The sequence below is a fragment of the Pocillopora damicornis genome, chromosome 11 (assembly GCF_964200805.1).
Source record: "Pocillopora damicornis chromosome 11, jaPocDami1.2, whole genome shotgun sequence".
NCBI lineage: Eukaryota > Metazoa > Cnidaria > Anthozoa > Scleractinia > Pocilloporidae > Pocillopora > Pocillopora damicornis.
Window position 1 is genome coordinate 15,011,793 of NC_142680.1, and position 13,997 is coordinate 15,025,789.

The 13,997-nt window shown below is 39.9% G+C and overlaps 2 protein-coding genes and 1 long non-coding RNA gene across 4 annotated transcripts; 1 reads left to right on the forward strand and 2 right to left on the reverse strand.

The window, feature by feature from the left end:
- Positions 1–76: 76 nt before the first annotated feature.
- LOC113686649 (neuronal acetylcholine receptor subunit alpha-7) lies at positions 77–7,582 on the reverse strand. Of its 2 annotated transcripts, XM_027204296.2 has the most exons (6): positions 6,977–7,582; positions 5,081–5,229; positions 4,315–4,359; positions 3,394–3,503; positions 2,085–2,320; positions 77–1,016 (listed from the first exon to the last, which is right to left on the reverse strand). In XM_027204296.2, the coding sequence occupies exons 1-6, from the start codon at positions 7,029–7,031 to the stop codon at positions 313–315; spliced, it is 1,299 nt and encodes a 432-aa protein (XP_027060097.2). In that variant the 5' UTR covers positions 7,032–7,582; the 3' UTR covers positions 77–312. The 2 variants fall into 2 exon arrangements, with proteins under 2 accessions (XP_027060097.2, XP_089044114.1); XM_089187988.1 differs by lacking the exon at positions 4,315–4,359 and having other exon boundaries at positions 6,977–7,220.
- On the forward strand, positions 7,339–9,874 carry LOC149037747 (uncharacterized). Its single transcript, XR_016181245.1, has 2 exons — positions 7,339–7,745; positions 8,951–9,874. It is a non-coding gene; the product is annotated as an uncharacterized LOC149037747 (long non-coding RNA).
- LOC113686651 (neuronal acetylcholine receptor subunit alpha-7) lies at positions 8,363–13,557 on the reverse strand. The gene is made up of 6 exons (XM_027204297.2): positions 13,321–13,557; positions 12,533–12,681; positions 11,935–11,979; positions 11,468–11,577; positions 10,657–10,892; positions 8,363–9,620 (listed from the first exon to the last, which is right to left on the reverse strand). Exons 1-6 carry the CDS (start codon positions 13,373–13,375, stop codon positions 8,932–8,934), a joined length of 1,284 nt encoding a protein of 427 aa, XP_027060098.2. The 5' UTR covers positions 13,376–13,557; the 3' UTR covers positions 8,363–8,931.
- Positions 13,558–13,997: the final 440 nt, after the last annotated feature.

The following is a 13,997-nucleotide window of genomic DNA, read 5'->3' on the forward strand; positions in this document are numbered from 1 at the left end:
GAGCTGCGGACTAAAAGAGGAGGGGAAAACTGTTTTAAGGTGATGATTATTCAAAAGAGGTTTCTCAAGAGAAAAGTTAGTTAAGGTAGATTTATTCATGTTAGAAAAAGCGCTTTCCTTTTTTACATCAGTTTGTATCACTTTATGGTGAAGGATTTTGGTTTTGTCACGAGGAAATTTATTTGATCTTCCTATAAGGTTCTGTATGTATTTTTATAATTTCCTCTCTTTCCCCCTTTGGTTCCATAAACTGAACAGACACGCAGCCAAGAGGAATTTCTTTGTTAAATAAAACGTAAGGATAATGACTCTTTAAGTTGCGAATGTTACTGCGTACGTAATTGACGAAATAATAATGAAGACCACAAAAAACACTTGATCCAATTTCATTGACACCCGCCGCCACGTGAATTCTGGGACTAGGGACGGTTTAACCAATGGCGAGCTTCCTCGACTGAAGTCATTCAACTCAATACCAGCCGTTGTTGCGAGGGACTTCGCGGCTGTAGGATAAACACTACTGGGGCGTGAAGAGGTGAGGCTCCTTACCTCTGGACCCTTCTTAAGGCTGAAGAAGTTGCAAAATTTTTCGACCCATGTAGGCGGCGTTCCTTCCAAGAAGTATACTCTTAGGACAAAGATGTTTGCGAAAAGGATCACAGCTATTAAGATCATAGTGGCCTGAAGGTTCACTCCCAAGACTGGGAGGCCCTCCGAGGTAACTGGAAGGAAAGACGGAATGAAGAGCAGAAATACAGTCATTGCCAACAGAATAGTTGTGACAAAACCGATGCGTTCGCCGCTTTCAACGTGAATCAGGAAGCTGCTGAGCGCCAGGATCGTCAATAGAACCGAGGGAATAAATACGTAGAACATGTAGTAAAGATATTTGCGTTTCATCGTCAGAGTGTACACTACTTCGCTGAATTTGAACGGACAACAGTTACCGTGGTCAGTTTCGTTTAAGCTAGGTGTGATGTTTGTTATGTCCCAATCTCCGTTTCTTACAAAGCGAGCTGGAAAATAATAATAAAAAAATCATTAACCCTTTACACCCTAACACCAGTATGCATATTCTCCATACTGTTCTGTATACATTTCCTGAGGTGCTAACAAGGAGAATATATATGTTTCACAACCAAAAGCTTCTCAAGTTGATGATCATTTCTTGTATTCTCGAGACCCTAATATTTGAGTCAGAGGTGATATCATGAGGAGAAATTAGATGCTAATCACTCTCAGGGGTCATATGGTTAATCTTGAGTAACTGAAGAGGGTGGTTAGGGAAGAGAAGAACTAATGATCACTAATATGCCAACGGCAGGAATATGGAAACTGCCTTTATGTAAGATATAATAAGGGTTGATCAGACATCAGTATGAGGCTTGGTGTTAAAATGATCCTGGATAGACTAAAATTACGTAAATAGGGAGGTGGCTTCTACTAAAGGGGGCCTATTTGAGAGAGAGGGCGTTTTAGAAAAGGGACTTAATAGAGAAATGGCTGGTTAGGGAAGAGGCTTATTAGAGTGGGGGGCTTGATAGAAAGGGGGCTTTTTGGAGAGGGGGCTTAGAGAGGGGGACTTGTTAAAGAAGCTGTTTTACTAAAGAGAGGGGAGCTTATTAGAGAGTGGGGAATCATTAGATAAGGGGCTTCTCTGAGGGTCTTGCTACGAGGGAGGGCTTATTTGAGAGGGGCTTTAACCCTTTAACTCCCATAAGTGACCAAGACAGAATTTCTTTGTACATTATCAATACAATATCAAGCAGACAAGTGATGAAAATAAGAAAAATATCAATTAGGGGATTATAAGTTGATCCAATACCAAATTCTCCAAACTATCATCACAAGAACTGTATAGCAGACAGTAAGGAGAATTATTAATGAGATCTTGGGAGTTAAAGGGTTAAGAGAGGAGGGTTCGCTTATGAAAGAGGTTCTTTTGACTGAGGAGAGGGAACCTTATTAGCAAGGAGCGTTTATTGAAGAGGGGGCTTGGTAAAGATAATCTTTTGCCTCGCCCATGAGCAACACCGGCCAGCACCAGAGAAAAAAAGTGATACTTAAACCAGGTAACTCCTTACTTGAAAACTGTCTATTGTCCTTGAAAAGTCTAATCTTCAACAGGTTCTTTCCATATGTGTACGAACCAAATGCCAGTTGACAAGTTTGTTCGTCAAAAGGCCAGTCATTAATCCTCATCTCGCAGTTCACTTTAAATGTAGCTGGTCCGCTCCAAACACATCTTCCTTTGCTATCCACAGCGACATCGGTGACGAACTTACTAGTTCCCCCAGCCAAGTTGATTCTATCATCGCCACTAAATATAAACGAGAGACGATGTTAACCCTTCACATCCCAACATCAGTATGCGTATTCTCCATGCTGTTCTATATACATTTTCTAAAGCTCTGACAAGAAGAATTTGTTCAATAATCAAGAACTTATTTAGCTGGTGATTATTTTCTTAAATCTCGTGACCTTGATGTGTGATTCAGGGATGATATTGTAGGAAAAAATTAGGTCCGGTTCAAACGTCGAACTTTACATATGCCGAACCCAACACCAATTTGAGTCGATCTAAATAATTAAGTTCGGCAGTTGATTCAAACGTCGAACCTAGTGAAGTCAAACTTAATTGGAAAAGTGAACACGACTCTCTGCGGTCAGCGGTTATTGCTTACCAAAATTTCTCGTCCAGTTCGTACTTGCCGCCGGCTAAAAAAGAAATACTGGCTGGCGGCATACAGAAGTAGTTCACACACCTCAAGCATGTATATTTCGTGCGCTTGAAGCAAGAGGAACGTATATTTCCCGCTCTTCCCGCCACTTTGTTGCAAAACAAGTTGTGTGCGCCGAGGAACGGTGATGTTCCTTTGGGAAATGAGCAATAATTGAAGGCAAGCCGAATTCAAAACTCGTCTCCTCCTTTCAGCGAGGTTATTTAATGCCAACTGCATCTCGAGTCGCCTCCCTCTACCCTCCTTCATTGCAGTTGCAAGAAAAATAAGCTCTTTATTTCCACAATTTGTCTTTCCCGAATTTTTTCCGATATTGTGGTAAGCAATAACCGCTGACCGCAATAGTCATGTTCATTTTTCCAGTTAAGTGTTCAAAAAACAAAAACCTAAAAACCCAACCCACACGAAAAATATCCTTAAGATTTTAAACAAAAAGCTCTTATTTCAATTGCCCGAATGTTTCGTGGATTCAGCAAATTATATCAGAAGCGGTCACGATTGAGACTCAAAACGTTCAGTAAACTCCTTTACCCTGTTGAGTCGAAAAAGGGTGTCTTAAAACACGAATCCCACAAAGGAGATCAAGCATCAATTGGGCATGAACTTTACAGAGTTGAAAAAAAAGCTGAGATTTGTTCACAATAATACTTACTTGTTAAACAAGGCTAAGTCCGGGACCCAGATTTCACTGGGATCGAAGTGCACCCGATCCACGTCATCATATTGACTTGCATTCCACGTAAGAAATTCGTTATTCCAATTCTGAAAATGACAAGAAATATTTCAAAGTTGGCAAAGTATTTGCCAAATGGTTCTGTCAAATTTCTATCACTCAGGTAAATACCTGAGTGATAAATATAAATGCGTTCAATATTTTCAGGAAAACCAAATAGGGCACGCTGAGCAATCAAGTACTTATTACCTCCACACTTCCCCCAAACTCTCCAACCACCCTCACCCCTCCCCCCCTTAAAAAAAAGAGAGTGAACGGGCAAGCCTCTTCTCTATCAACTGATACTTTTAAAAACGCAGAGGTCATAATCAAATTTTCTTAGAGCATTGCATATCGTAGACTGAGCACGCTTTTAAAAGATCGAATGTCTCAGTTGGCTTAGTCGATAGCCATAAAACGACCATAAAATAAACCTGTTAGGCGAAAAAATTGACAAATTGTAACCAATAGTCGTAATAAAGTTAACCGAAAAAAATTCGTGTTAAAAACGACGGAAAATATTCATTATTAGTCGTGAAATGGCCAAAATTTTAACCTTTAACCATAAAAGCCATTACATCATTGAGACTCTCTTGAAACCGTAAATTTTCTATGAAAATTCACTGTAGCTGCATCTGCAAGAGGTCTGGGAAAGATATAAACGAAAAAGTCATCAAAGGGTTGTGCCCTAAGAGAATCACTCCCGATGTCACGGCTTACAGTAGGATCCAGGTTTGACCGAGTGGAACACACCTGACGATGAGGCTGTATGTAAAATCAGTTGCAGCCCCTACCACATGACAACAGCGAAAAGAATCAAACTTTAAGGTTGAGTGAGAGGGAGGGCAGTTTAGTGGTTACCTGAATAACCCAGGTGTCCAAAACTACGAGTTGTTCTTGATTATCCTGCAAAATAACAACAACACATGATTAATTTTATTCCTCAATCCTGTAGTGACGGAGTCGAACTTGCGCGAGTTTCCCAAAAGATATGATGATGACTTCGATGAACCGAGAAGAAACAAAATCATTGTTGTACGCCAACGTTTTAGAAACTTGTTTTGACTCGAAGGAAAAGAGGTGCACTGACGTCATGACCTAGAGCAAAATATTTACCCAACGACTCCCACTCAGTCAATAAGTATTTAATTGTTATTAGAAATTGCACTAGTTTTCCATTTAATTTAACAACACACTAAAACTATTGGGATCAATACCAGTATCTGGGCAACTGCCCACCTACCCCTCCCCTAACTTAGGGGAGGCGTAAGTGGGCAGTTGCCCAGATACTGATATTGATCCAACTATTGTAAGTGTAGCCGTACCCTCCGCCCCAAGGTGTAACTGAAGCGTGGGAACGTCAACGCAAACCTGACACTAATAGTGTTCTGTGACGTCACTCTAATTTATGCAAAATAATGTCACTTGATAATATTTTTTGCGGAGTGGCACGTGAAAGCGTGAAGGATGTCGAGATAAACAACAACATTGAAGTGAATTCGTTTACCATTTCTCGGGTAAATTTGCAATTAATCGTCCGAGTTCAAAAATACAATTTGCTTCAAGGATATAGGAAGAGATTATGCGCGATTTTTGGGATAGGGTAAGAGGACCATTCAATTCTTACCACTTTCACCAATCTGCTAACCCTCAAGGCAAAGGAGACCTCCACCACTTTTTTTCCTTTCAAAACTGGACGGACCTTGCGGTCATAATTCTCGAGCAAATCTTCTCGAATGTGATGTTCCCAGGAACTGTTCGTGGTACCTAAAGATACTAAATTCAGACAGGCAAACAGTGTTCTAACCCTCTATAAAATGGTGATGTAATGCTGTTTTATTCGCACTTAAACCGCATGAAAGACAATTATATTAACTTTCAGTTCTGAAGATTTTAGATATACGAAAATTCACATATTTGCACTGCGGTGGAAAGATGAAATTAGGAGATCCTCGCAGCTAAGAATACTACTGAAACGAGTAGTTGTAAATAGGACCTGAAAAAAAAATTTTCAGGCCCGTACGGGATTTGAACCCATGACCTCTGCGATACCGGTGCAGCGCTCTACCAAAAAAAAAATTTTTACAACTATTTACAACTACTCGTTTCAGTAGTGTTCTTAGCTGCGAGGATCTCCTAATTTCAACTTTCAGTTCTTTTCACGCACACAGCGCTCTCTTCTAACCAAAACCTTCACCATAATATTTCTCACAGCGGCAGCCATAGGCAGCCCAACAGATACTGCAGGTGAAACACGTAGAACCTGGCAGTGACCGAGGTTGCCATTAAGTTTTTGTGGTTCAGTGGTGGAAGCGCAGAATCCAAACGGAGGTTTCTCATGGGAACTCAGAATTTTTGCTTTATCCCACGCTCGCGGCAAGACACAAAAAACACTTATTGTCACCAGCGTGGAACATAGAAAAATAATAAGTTCATTAAAGGAATCGAACTCAAGGCTTAGTCAATTTTGAAAAGATTTGGAAGATTTACCGAGGGTCCTAATAACTTTTTACTACACCGAATAAATCCTGCGGAAAGGATCAAAGCTTAGAGCGAAATTAAATGAAAACCCTTCTGGACCTGCTGTAACAAACACTATAATAATTGTCCGCCCCATTTCTGAACACTGGATTGTTTTGAAAACAATCGTTTGTATCAAAAGTAACATTCTGAAATGATCTGAATCAATCTTACTGGCGCATTGAAATTATTTAGGAGGGAAGAGACAAAACGCACACTCCTGTTAAACAAGGTTTATGGTCCCATAAATCGGAGGGACCTTTCTCCCTTTGATTGTTACCGAAAACCATCGAAATCCAAAAACTAAAATTTCTTATCTCTTGGTATGCGATTAAGTCAGTTATTATATTACTTAAATTTCTGCCTATTGTAATGTAGATTGTTCCTTTGGCGGTTTAAGTTTACACGATTACATGTTAAAGGTTAGTTAAATTTTTAACGCCCAAGTTGGGAAAGAAACGAACTTGAGGCGAGGAAAGATCATGAGAGTTCTCTAGCTGGTAGAGGAATCAAAAAAGGCCCTGTGAGAAAACTACGTGACGAGCTAAAAATCCTTAACCTGGGTGTTGGGGCTTAATTAACAAATACAATTCAAAACAAATCGGTTCCTAGCGACAGCATAACAGAGTCTTAGCTATATCAAATATCACGTTGTAGCCCACTTCATAGAAGTTGAAGCCACTGTAGGGAATCCCTTTTTATTTAACGGACACAAATAAATCCTCAGATTAAGGTGAGCAGTAATTAGGACTCAAACACGATTTTAGCACACATTACTCCTCAAATTACAAGCAATCACATTTCACTCATTTGCATGCAAGTCTGTAATGAGTAAACAACTGAATAAATACTGACAAATTGATCTCTGATCACGCGAAATGAAGAAGTATTGCCGGTTTTTCAAATCATAGTACGATTAGAAAAAATTTCCCACCCCTTCATATCTAAACATTTAATGACGTGTTTGCTCTTAAGAATGATCGAAATGAACACAGACACTTACCCGCTAACATTGAAGATAATACTACGCTTGTTAGTGATGCAAGTATTCGATTCATCGTCACGAAATTTGTCTGATGAGCTTTAAAAACTTGTCCGCCTTGCTACGACCTGAATTATTACGCGGATTTTCTCTCTGAGATGTTGGTAAGACGGTGTCAGTGATCCGTGATCTGCGATTCTGAGATGTGTGATCATCAGGTTATTGCAAAATAGTAGGTAAACATCCACAATGATGACGTCGATACAACTCTCACTAATGGATTTGCATCACTGGGCCGAGTCACGTTTTCAACGAAAGGTCACCAAGGGTAGAGCTGAATAACTAAATACCACAGGTATGCCGTCAACAACGCGGGCTGAGGCGTGCGAGGTTTAAAATTAAGCGAAATTCGCGGATAAATTGGGCTGGCATTTAAAAGCGAGGCATTTTGTTGTCGTCATTTTTAAGACGATAACTAATTTTCGAAAATGCTTAGGGGGTGTACAAAGACTTTCGAGGTTGTTCTGCAAAAGAAAAGCGCCAAGTGAAACAACGCCTCGAGGCAACAGAATGGAAAATCAACCACGCAAACGACTCAAGATCCGTTTTCTGCGCCAAAGCCTAGCATATGGGCAGACGTTATTAAGCTCTGTCGTCACCAAGGGTTTTCGGACCAATAGCCGGATTTACCAGTTTCTTCCAAAGTACTGAAACATTAGGATATTAGCGCTTAATGGACGTAAGTTTCTAAAGAAACTGTGATACTGTGTCGGTGGGAGAGTATAACAAGGTAATTTGGTATCACAACTAAGATTATAACGTAAATTGGCCACCGTTAAGAGTTTGAAAGCCTGGAAGCTCTTAACGGTGACCAATTAATGTTTCGACTTCTTTTCTGCCAGTGCTAAAATCGCATCAGCTAGCAATGATCAGGTCTTCGCTTGATTGTTATCCGCAGATCAAATGAAAGTTGAAAGACACTTGAAAGCTCTAGTAGCGAGGCGAAGTTCATACAGAGGCTGTGGTTGCCATGAACTCTCGATTTCTTTCTTTCGAATAAATACGTGAATGCTGAAACTGTTACTATAAAAATAATCAGAAATAAACTCAAACATAAAGACATACAAAATATTCCTCTCTCGGACAGCACTATTAAAGCCATTTTCAACTGATTCTCGAAAGTAATTCGGCATTGTTTCGGTCTTCCTTTAATTCGCTTTGTGATTGGTCTTGAAAAATCGTACCACCGTCTCAACCAATCAGAAGCAACCTCACTTGCCGCGGTGTTCGCTTGTTTAACATTGAATGCTCTCATTGGCTCTTTTGGTCATTTGGCTCACCTCTGACTGGCCGTGTTGATTTCGAAAAACTCTATAATCTTTTACTCTTATCCATAACTGCATGATGTTACTTTAGAACGCAAATATCCATTTAATCTTATAAATGACTATTAAGAAGTAACATTTACACTGTCAAACACAGTTTGTTCTAAAGTTTTACATGGCCATTTCTTAGCACATAAAAAAAAAATAGGGAAAAATATTTTACTTTATAGTTATATATTTATATAACTTTTTGCTGCATTTCTCGTTCGCGATTCTGTTGTTTGTTTTAAAGACTTAAGTCATCTATCTTTACACGTAAATCTTTTTTTGTGTGTGCTAAGGGAAAATAACGATACGATAAGAAAGCTATCTTTTTAGACTTCAATCTGCTCTTTGAGGTTTTTTCCTACGGAAAAACGATAACAAGTAAAAATTGTTGGGATAAATATGGAAACTATGACATAATTGGCAGAGAGATTAATTCATCGACATGTTCAAGAATCAATCATGAAAAATTTACAGGTGAACCATGAACAAACAGATGTTACTTATCTTTTATTAAGATTCCGAAAAGCCTCCTAACAAAATGGCGTTTATAGAACATTCTCCTTAAAACTTTTATGTAACAGCAATGTTATAACATTGACATAATTATCCACTAAATGTCAAGGCATAGGCGATAGACGAAGCAATAATGAAAAGTACGAAGAACACGAGATCCATTCTGGCAGACACCCTCCGCCACGTGAACTCCTGGACTTCTAGCGGTTGTGCAAATGCTGGGGTTCTTGTGCATTCAGACGCCTCGATACCAGTCGTCATAGAGGATTTCAAGGCCAGAGGGTAAGTGCTATCTGGCTGTGGCAAATGGATTCGCCTCAATCTTGACCCCTTTTTAAAGCTGCAGAGTTTCTCCATCCAGTTTGGTGGCGTTCCCTCCTTGAAATAAACCCTCAGGACAAAAATATTGGCGAAAAGGACTGCTGCAATTAAGATCATGGTAACCTGAAGGTTAATACCCAAGATTGGGATGCCATCTGAGGTAACCGGAAGGAAAGACGGAATTAGAAGGAGAAACACAGTCATGGCTAACAGGATGGTTGTGACAAAACCGATGCGTTCGCCGCTTTCAACATGGATCAGGAAGCTGCTGAGTGCAAGAATCGTCAGAAGAACAGTCGGAGTAAACAAGTAGAACATGTAGTAGAGATATTTCCGTTTCATTTCCAGAGTGTACACTACTTCGCTGAAGTTAAATCGACAACAGTTCCCGTGATCAGTCTCGGATATTTTAGCTGTGATGTTTGTTATTTCCCAATCTCCACTTTTCACAAAGCGATCTGAAACGAGAATATGTTTTATTATTAAGTCGTTCTAGCATATTGAATCATACCTGCATTTTGAATGCTTTTTATCTATGATCTGTCAGAGGACAAATCCGGCTTTGATGGCCTTATCATTGATACAGTTTTTTTAGGGACTGGTAATTCATTACAAGGGGTAAGGGGTCACACCCTTTTGTGCACCAGAAAATGAGGGGCGTCATAAACTTCTGCAGTCATTTCTGAGAGGCATTTCATATTCCTTTTTACGATGCAGTGCAGTGAAGGACCAACAACGACCCACCCTTAGGTGAGGGGGGGGCACATCACTTTATGCAGAGGTGAGAACAGAACCACTGGGAATTACGTGGGGGAAAGTTTGGCTCTGTTTCTTCCCGACTCCCTACCTCCTCGCTAGTTTGTTCGCTCTACGTTTTCCTCCACCTTACCAATGGATCCAATATAGCGGCTTCAACACTAGCTCGCAAGAGAATTCGATTGCCTTGCAGGCTATCAGATTATGAGAATGAAGGGGGTAAACTTCTGGATAAATGTCAGTATCTGGGAAACCGCCCACCTACCCCACCCCTAACCCAACATTAACCCTAACTTGTTAACAAGTGACTGTTGTTGGGTTAGGGGAGGGGTAGGTGGGCAGTTGCCCAGATACTGATATTTATCACAATTTCTTTAGAAACTTTGGTGTTGCGTCGGTGGGGATAATACAAGATGACTTGTTCACCGTGAAGAGTTTCTAGAGCTGACGTTTCGATCGTTAGCTCTGATCTTTGTCAAAGTGAATGATTACACGATCAACTGTTTCTCCTAGTTTCGAAACATTTAGGTAATTTTTCATGTTCTCTTCACATTACAAGTAGGTAATGGTCAATGTCAGTAACTAAGCAACTGAGCACCTACCCTTCCCCTATCCCAACAACAGTCTACTGACTACAATCAACTTATATCAAGTTAGGGTTACTGTTGGGTTAGGGGAGGGGTGGATGCAAAGTTGTTCAGAGACTGACCTTGATCCGAAATAATGAACGAATCTTACTTGTAAATCTCCTTTCTTCCTTAAACAATTTAAGTCTCAGAAGGTTTTTTCCGTAAGAGAACGAACCAAATGCTAGTTCACAAGTTTGTTCGTCAAATGGCCATTCATCTACTTTCATCTCACAGTTGACCTTAAAAGTAGCTGGTCCGCTCCAAACACATTTCCCTTTATTGTTCACACTGACGTCTGTGACAAACTTGGTTGGCCCTCCAGCAAGGTTGATTTTGTCATCACCACTGCAGACGAGGAATACATATATTTGTGAGAGCTGCTCTTGTAATCACTCTGAACCAGATCAGATACCATAAAAGTTATTAAAGCACCCGGCTAGGCTCGATTTCTACCATTTTCTCGGAACCGGGTATTCGATCCTCCCGAGGAGGAACTTCAGAAGGAGGAGCGCGAGCTCATATCTCGAACAAGGGCTGGTAATCGAACCTAAGACCCGAGGGGAAGTAAAACATCCAGGGCTTTCAGACGATAGGGAGCATATTTGAGAGGTTTTTCAAAACGAAACTTCTTGACTCTTCTTGACTTCATCTGATTGACAAGGTCATGGGATGCGTCCCAGGTGATCGCTGTGACATAGTTTACTCTGTCAAACCTGGATCTTATCGTGATTCGAGACGTCATCAAGAGAGACACTCCTAGAAAGCCTACCTTTACCCAGAATTCGCGCGGGGAACATGGCAATGTAGAGCGCTAATTAAGAGAATTGGCTCTAACAGGAGGAAAAGGTGAAGCATGCCTACATACCTCTCCACTGGTAGACTAAGTTACGAAGTTGGAAAAATGGGTTGTTTAAACTTACTTGTTAAAAAGTGCCGTATCTGGGACCCAGATTTCTTCAGGAGAGAAATGGACGCGTTGCAAGTCACCGTACTTGCTTGAATTCCACGTTAGGAATTCATTTCTCCAACTCTGCAAGAGATAAAACCGACGTAAATGGGCACACTTATGGACAATATCTTTATTCACTTTCTTGGGGTTTTTACCTTGTAATGGAAACTGACTAGGAGGACTTTGGAGGGGGGGGGGTATGACACGGTGTCAGAAGGGAAAGCAGGGGGGGTTGGTCGTAACCAACATGGTATGAGAGGGGAAGGACTATCGAAAATTTACTGCTAATGAGGGGGATCATGAGAGTGTTGCAGAGCCTTATGGAACTTATCGAGATCAGGAATGTTTTAAGTCCCCAAGTGATTGTTTCAATGCCAGAAGAGTTTACATTAAAACAAAAAAAAAAAACAGTCAAACAAAGACAAGAGGTCCCCATACCTGTATGACCCAAGTGTCTAAAACCACTACTTGTTCTTTATTATCCTGTTATAAAACAAATGAGAACATAAATAAAGCGAAAATACTGGGCAAGGATATAGCCTCTGCTCGAATCATTATAGAACACCCATGATGCTACGCGCGCTTGGATTGAAAGAGAAGAAGTTTGTGAATCGCGAGCCGAAGGTGAGTGATTCAGATACGTTTCTCGCATTCTCCCAACTACTGGCTAAGGGTACGGGGCTGCTAAACCATACAAAGTACAGTGTTTGATTTTAAAATCGAACAACTTGTTTGACGGCATGTCTTTGACTGAGGGTTTCAATGGTGTGATCTCCCCTAAAATAACTAATAGTAAAATTAAAAGTGATTTTTTTCTTGCCTTCTTGGATATGATTTTGATAAGGACCAGTCAATGTAACTATCCCGCTTTGAACTTGCGACAAAAATCTTATTCTTCGACAGTAGTCGAGTGATCGAGAATTGGCAGGAAAATTTGTATCAGAAAACCGGTTGAAAACGGCTCTCGACAAACTTAAGGCAGAATTCTTAATTTATGAAGCAAATAGATAAGGAAAACAAAAACATTTTTGCATACCACTTTCACAAGTCGACTGATTCTAAGCGCAAACAACACCTCAGCTTCTCTTTTTCCCTTTAACACTGGGCGGACTTTTCTGTCATAATTCCTCAGGAGGTCCGCTCGAATACGATGTTCCCAGGAACTTATCGTCGAACCGACAGAGTCTAACAGGAGAACAAAGCTCCCCTGTCATCTTAATTAAATGGGATTGCAAACCGAGTATGCGTACTTCTCCGACCAATCAAGAAAAAAAAAACCCTCAAGTTTTGCAGGTTTGTTTGGATCTGATCATTTAGATTTCATCATTTGATCATGTAATGAGTACAACAATGTGCATGACTGCACGTTTTAGATGATTAGATATTGCCCTCCTTCTTTATGTTAGGTCAATATCTAACAGTCTTATTTACCTAACGCTAGTTTCAGTTATTCTACTTGGCTTATTTTTCTCATCAAGGCCTTCGATCCTGCAGGTTGTCATCTTTAAGAATTCAAGAATATTACAGATTAATGAAAAATAACATAAATTTGACCCCGAAGACTAGATCAGGATATAAAATTTTTGAAACATGTTTAAAACGTAGAAAACATGGAAAATGGATTACAAGCGGTGTTCTCAACAACACATATCTCTCCTCCTTTTCAACAAAATCCACCACTGAAACATTCTCTTTCCGTACCAAAAGCAAGACGATTCGCCAGTAAGCAGGAAGAATGAAAATTAAGTTACCTAATTATGTACCATTTTCTAAACGCATCAACAATAAAACAGCGCGTAATTTCAACAATGACAACTCACTTACCTTCAAACAAAGAGATGATTTTTAGGCATATAACTAACGCAGCAATCAACTTCATTAGTTAAGGACTTTGTTGCCCGTGGACTTAAAAAATATTTCCCGATCTTTGACCTTAAATACCTCAAATTAGCTGGGTTTTCACTCCTCTGATCTAACGCAGCACTTTACCAAAACCTTTGTGACTGTTCCATTGAAGAAGCAATATCAAATTAAATGTACTACCAGAGATTCTTGACAAGCAGGAATATTTATATTGACGTCAGATTTACCCAGCTGCGTCACGAAATGAGATCCACTGCTTTAACGAAAATTTTAAACACTATCTTGTCTAAAACTAAACGAGCCAAGGCCAGGATTTTTTTACTTGTGTGCTATCAGAAAAGAAAATAAGAGTAAATTTCTCTTAAACTTTAAAATGCAAAAACTCAAACAAGCAATAAAATATACCGAAGTGTATAGATGTCGTATCTTGTAGTTTACAGAATGCCCAAACAATAACATCACCTGCAAACTATTGTGTCGCCGCAGGATTAGAAATACTTAGGCGATATTATCCGTGGTATGTTTTTGCAATATACTGGTTACATTTTTCAGCTTTTTTCCTCTAACATGTTTTGCCTACTTCATGATTTGCTAAAAGTTTGAAGCGTCTTAAGAAAAATGTTCAGAAAATCTCCATG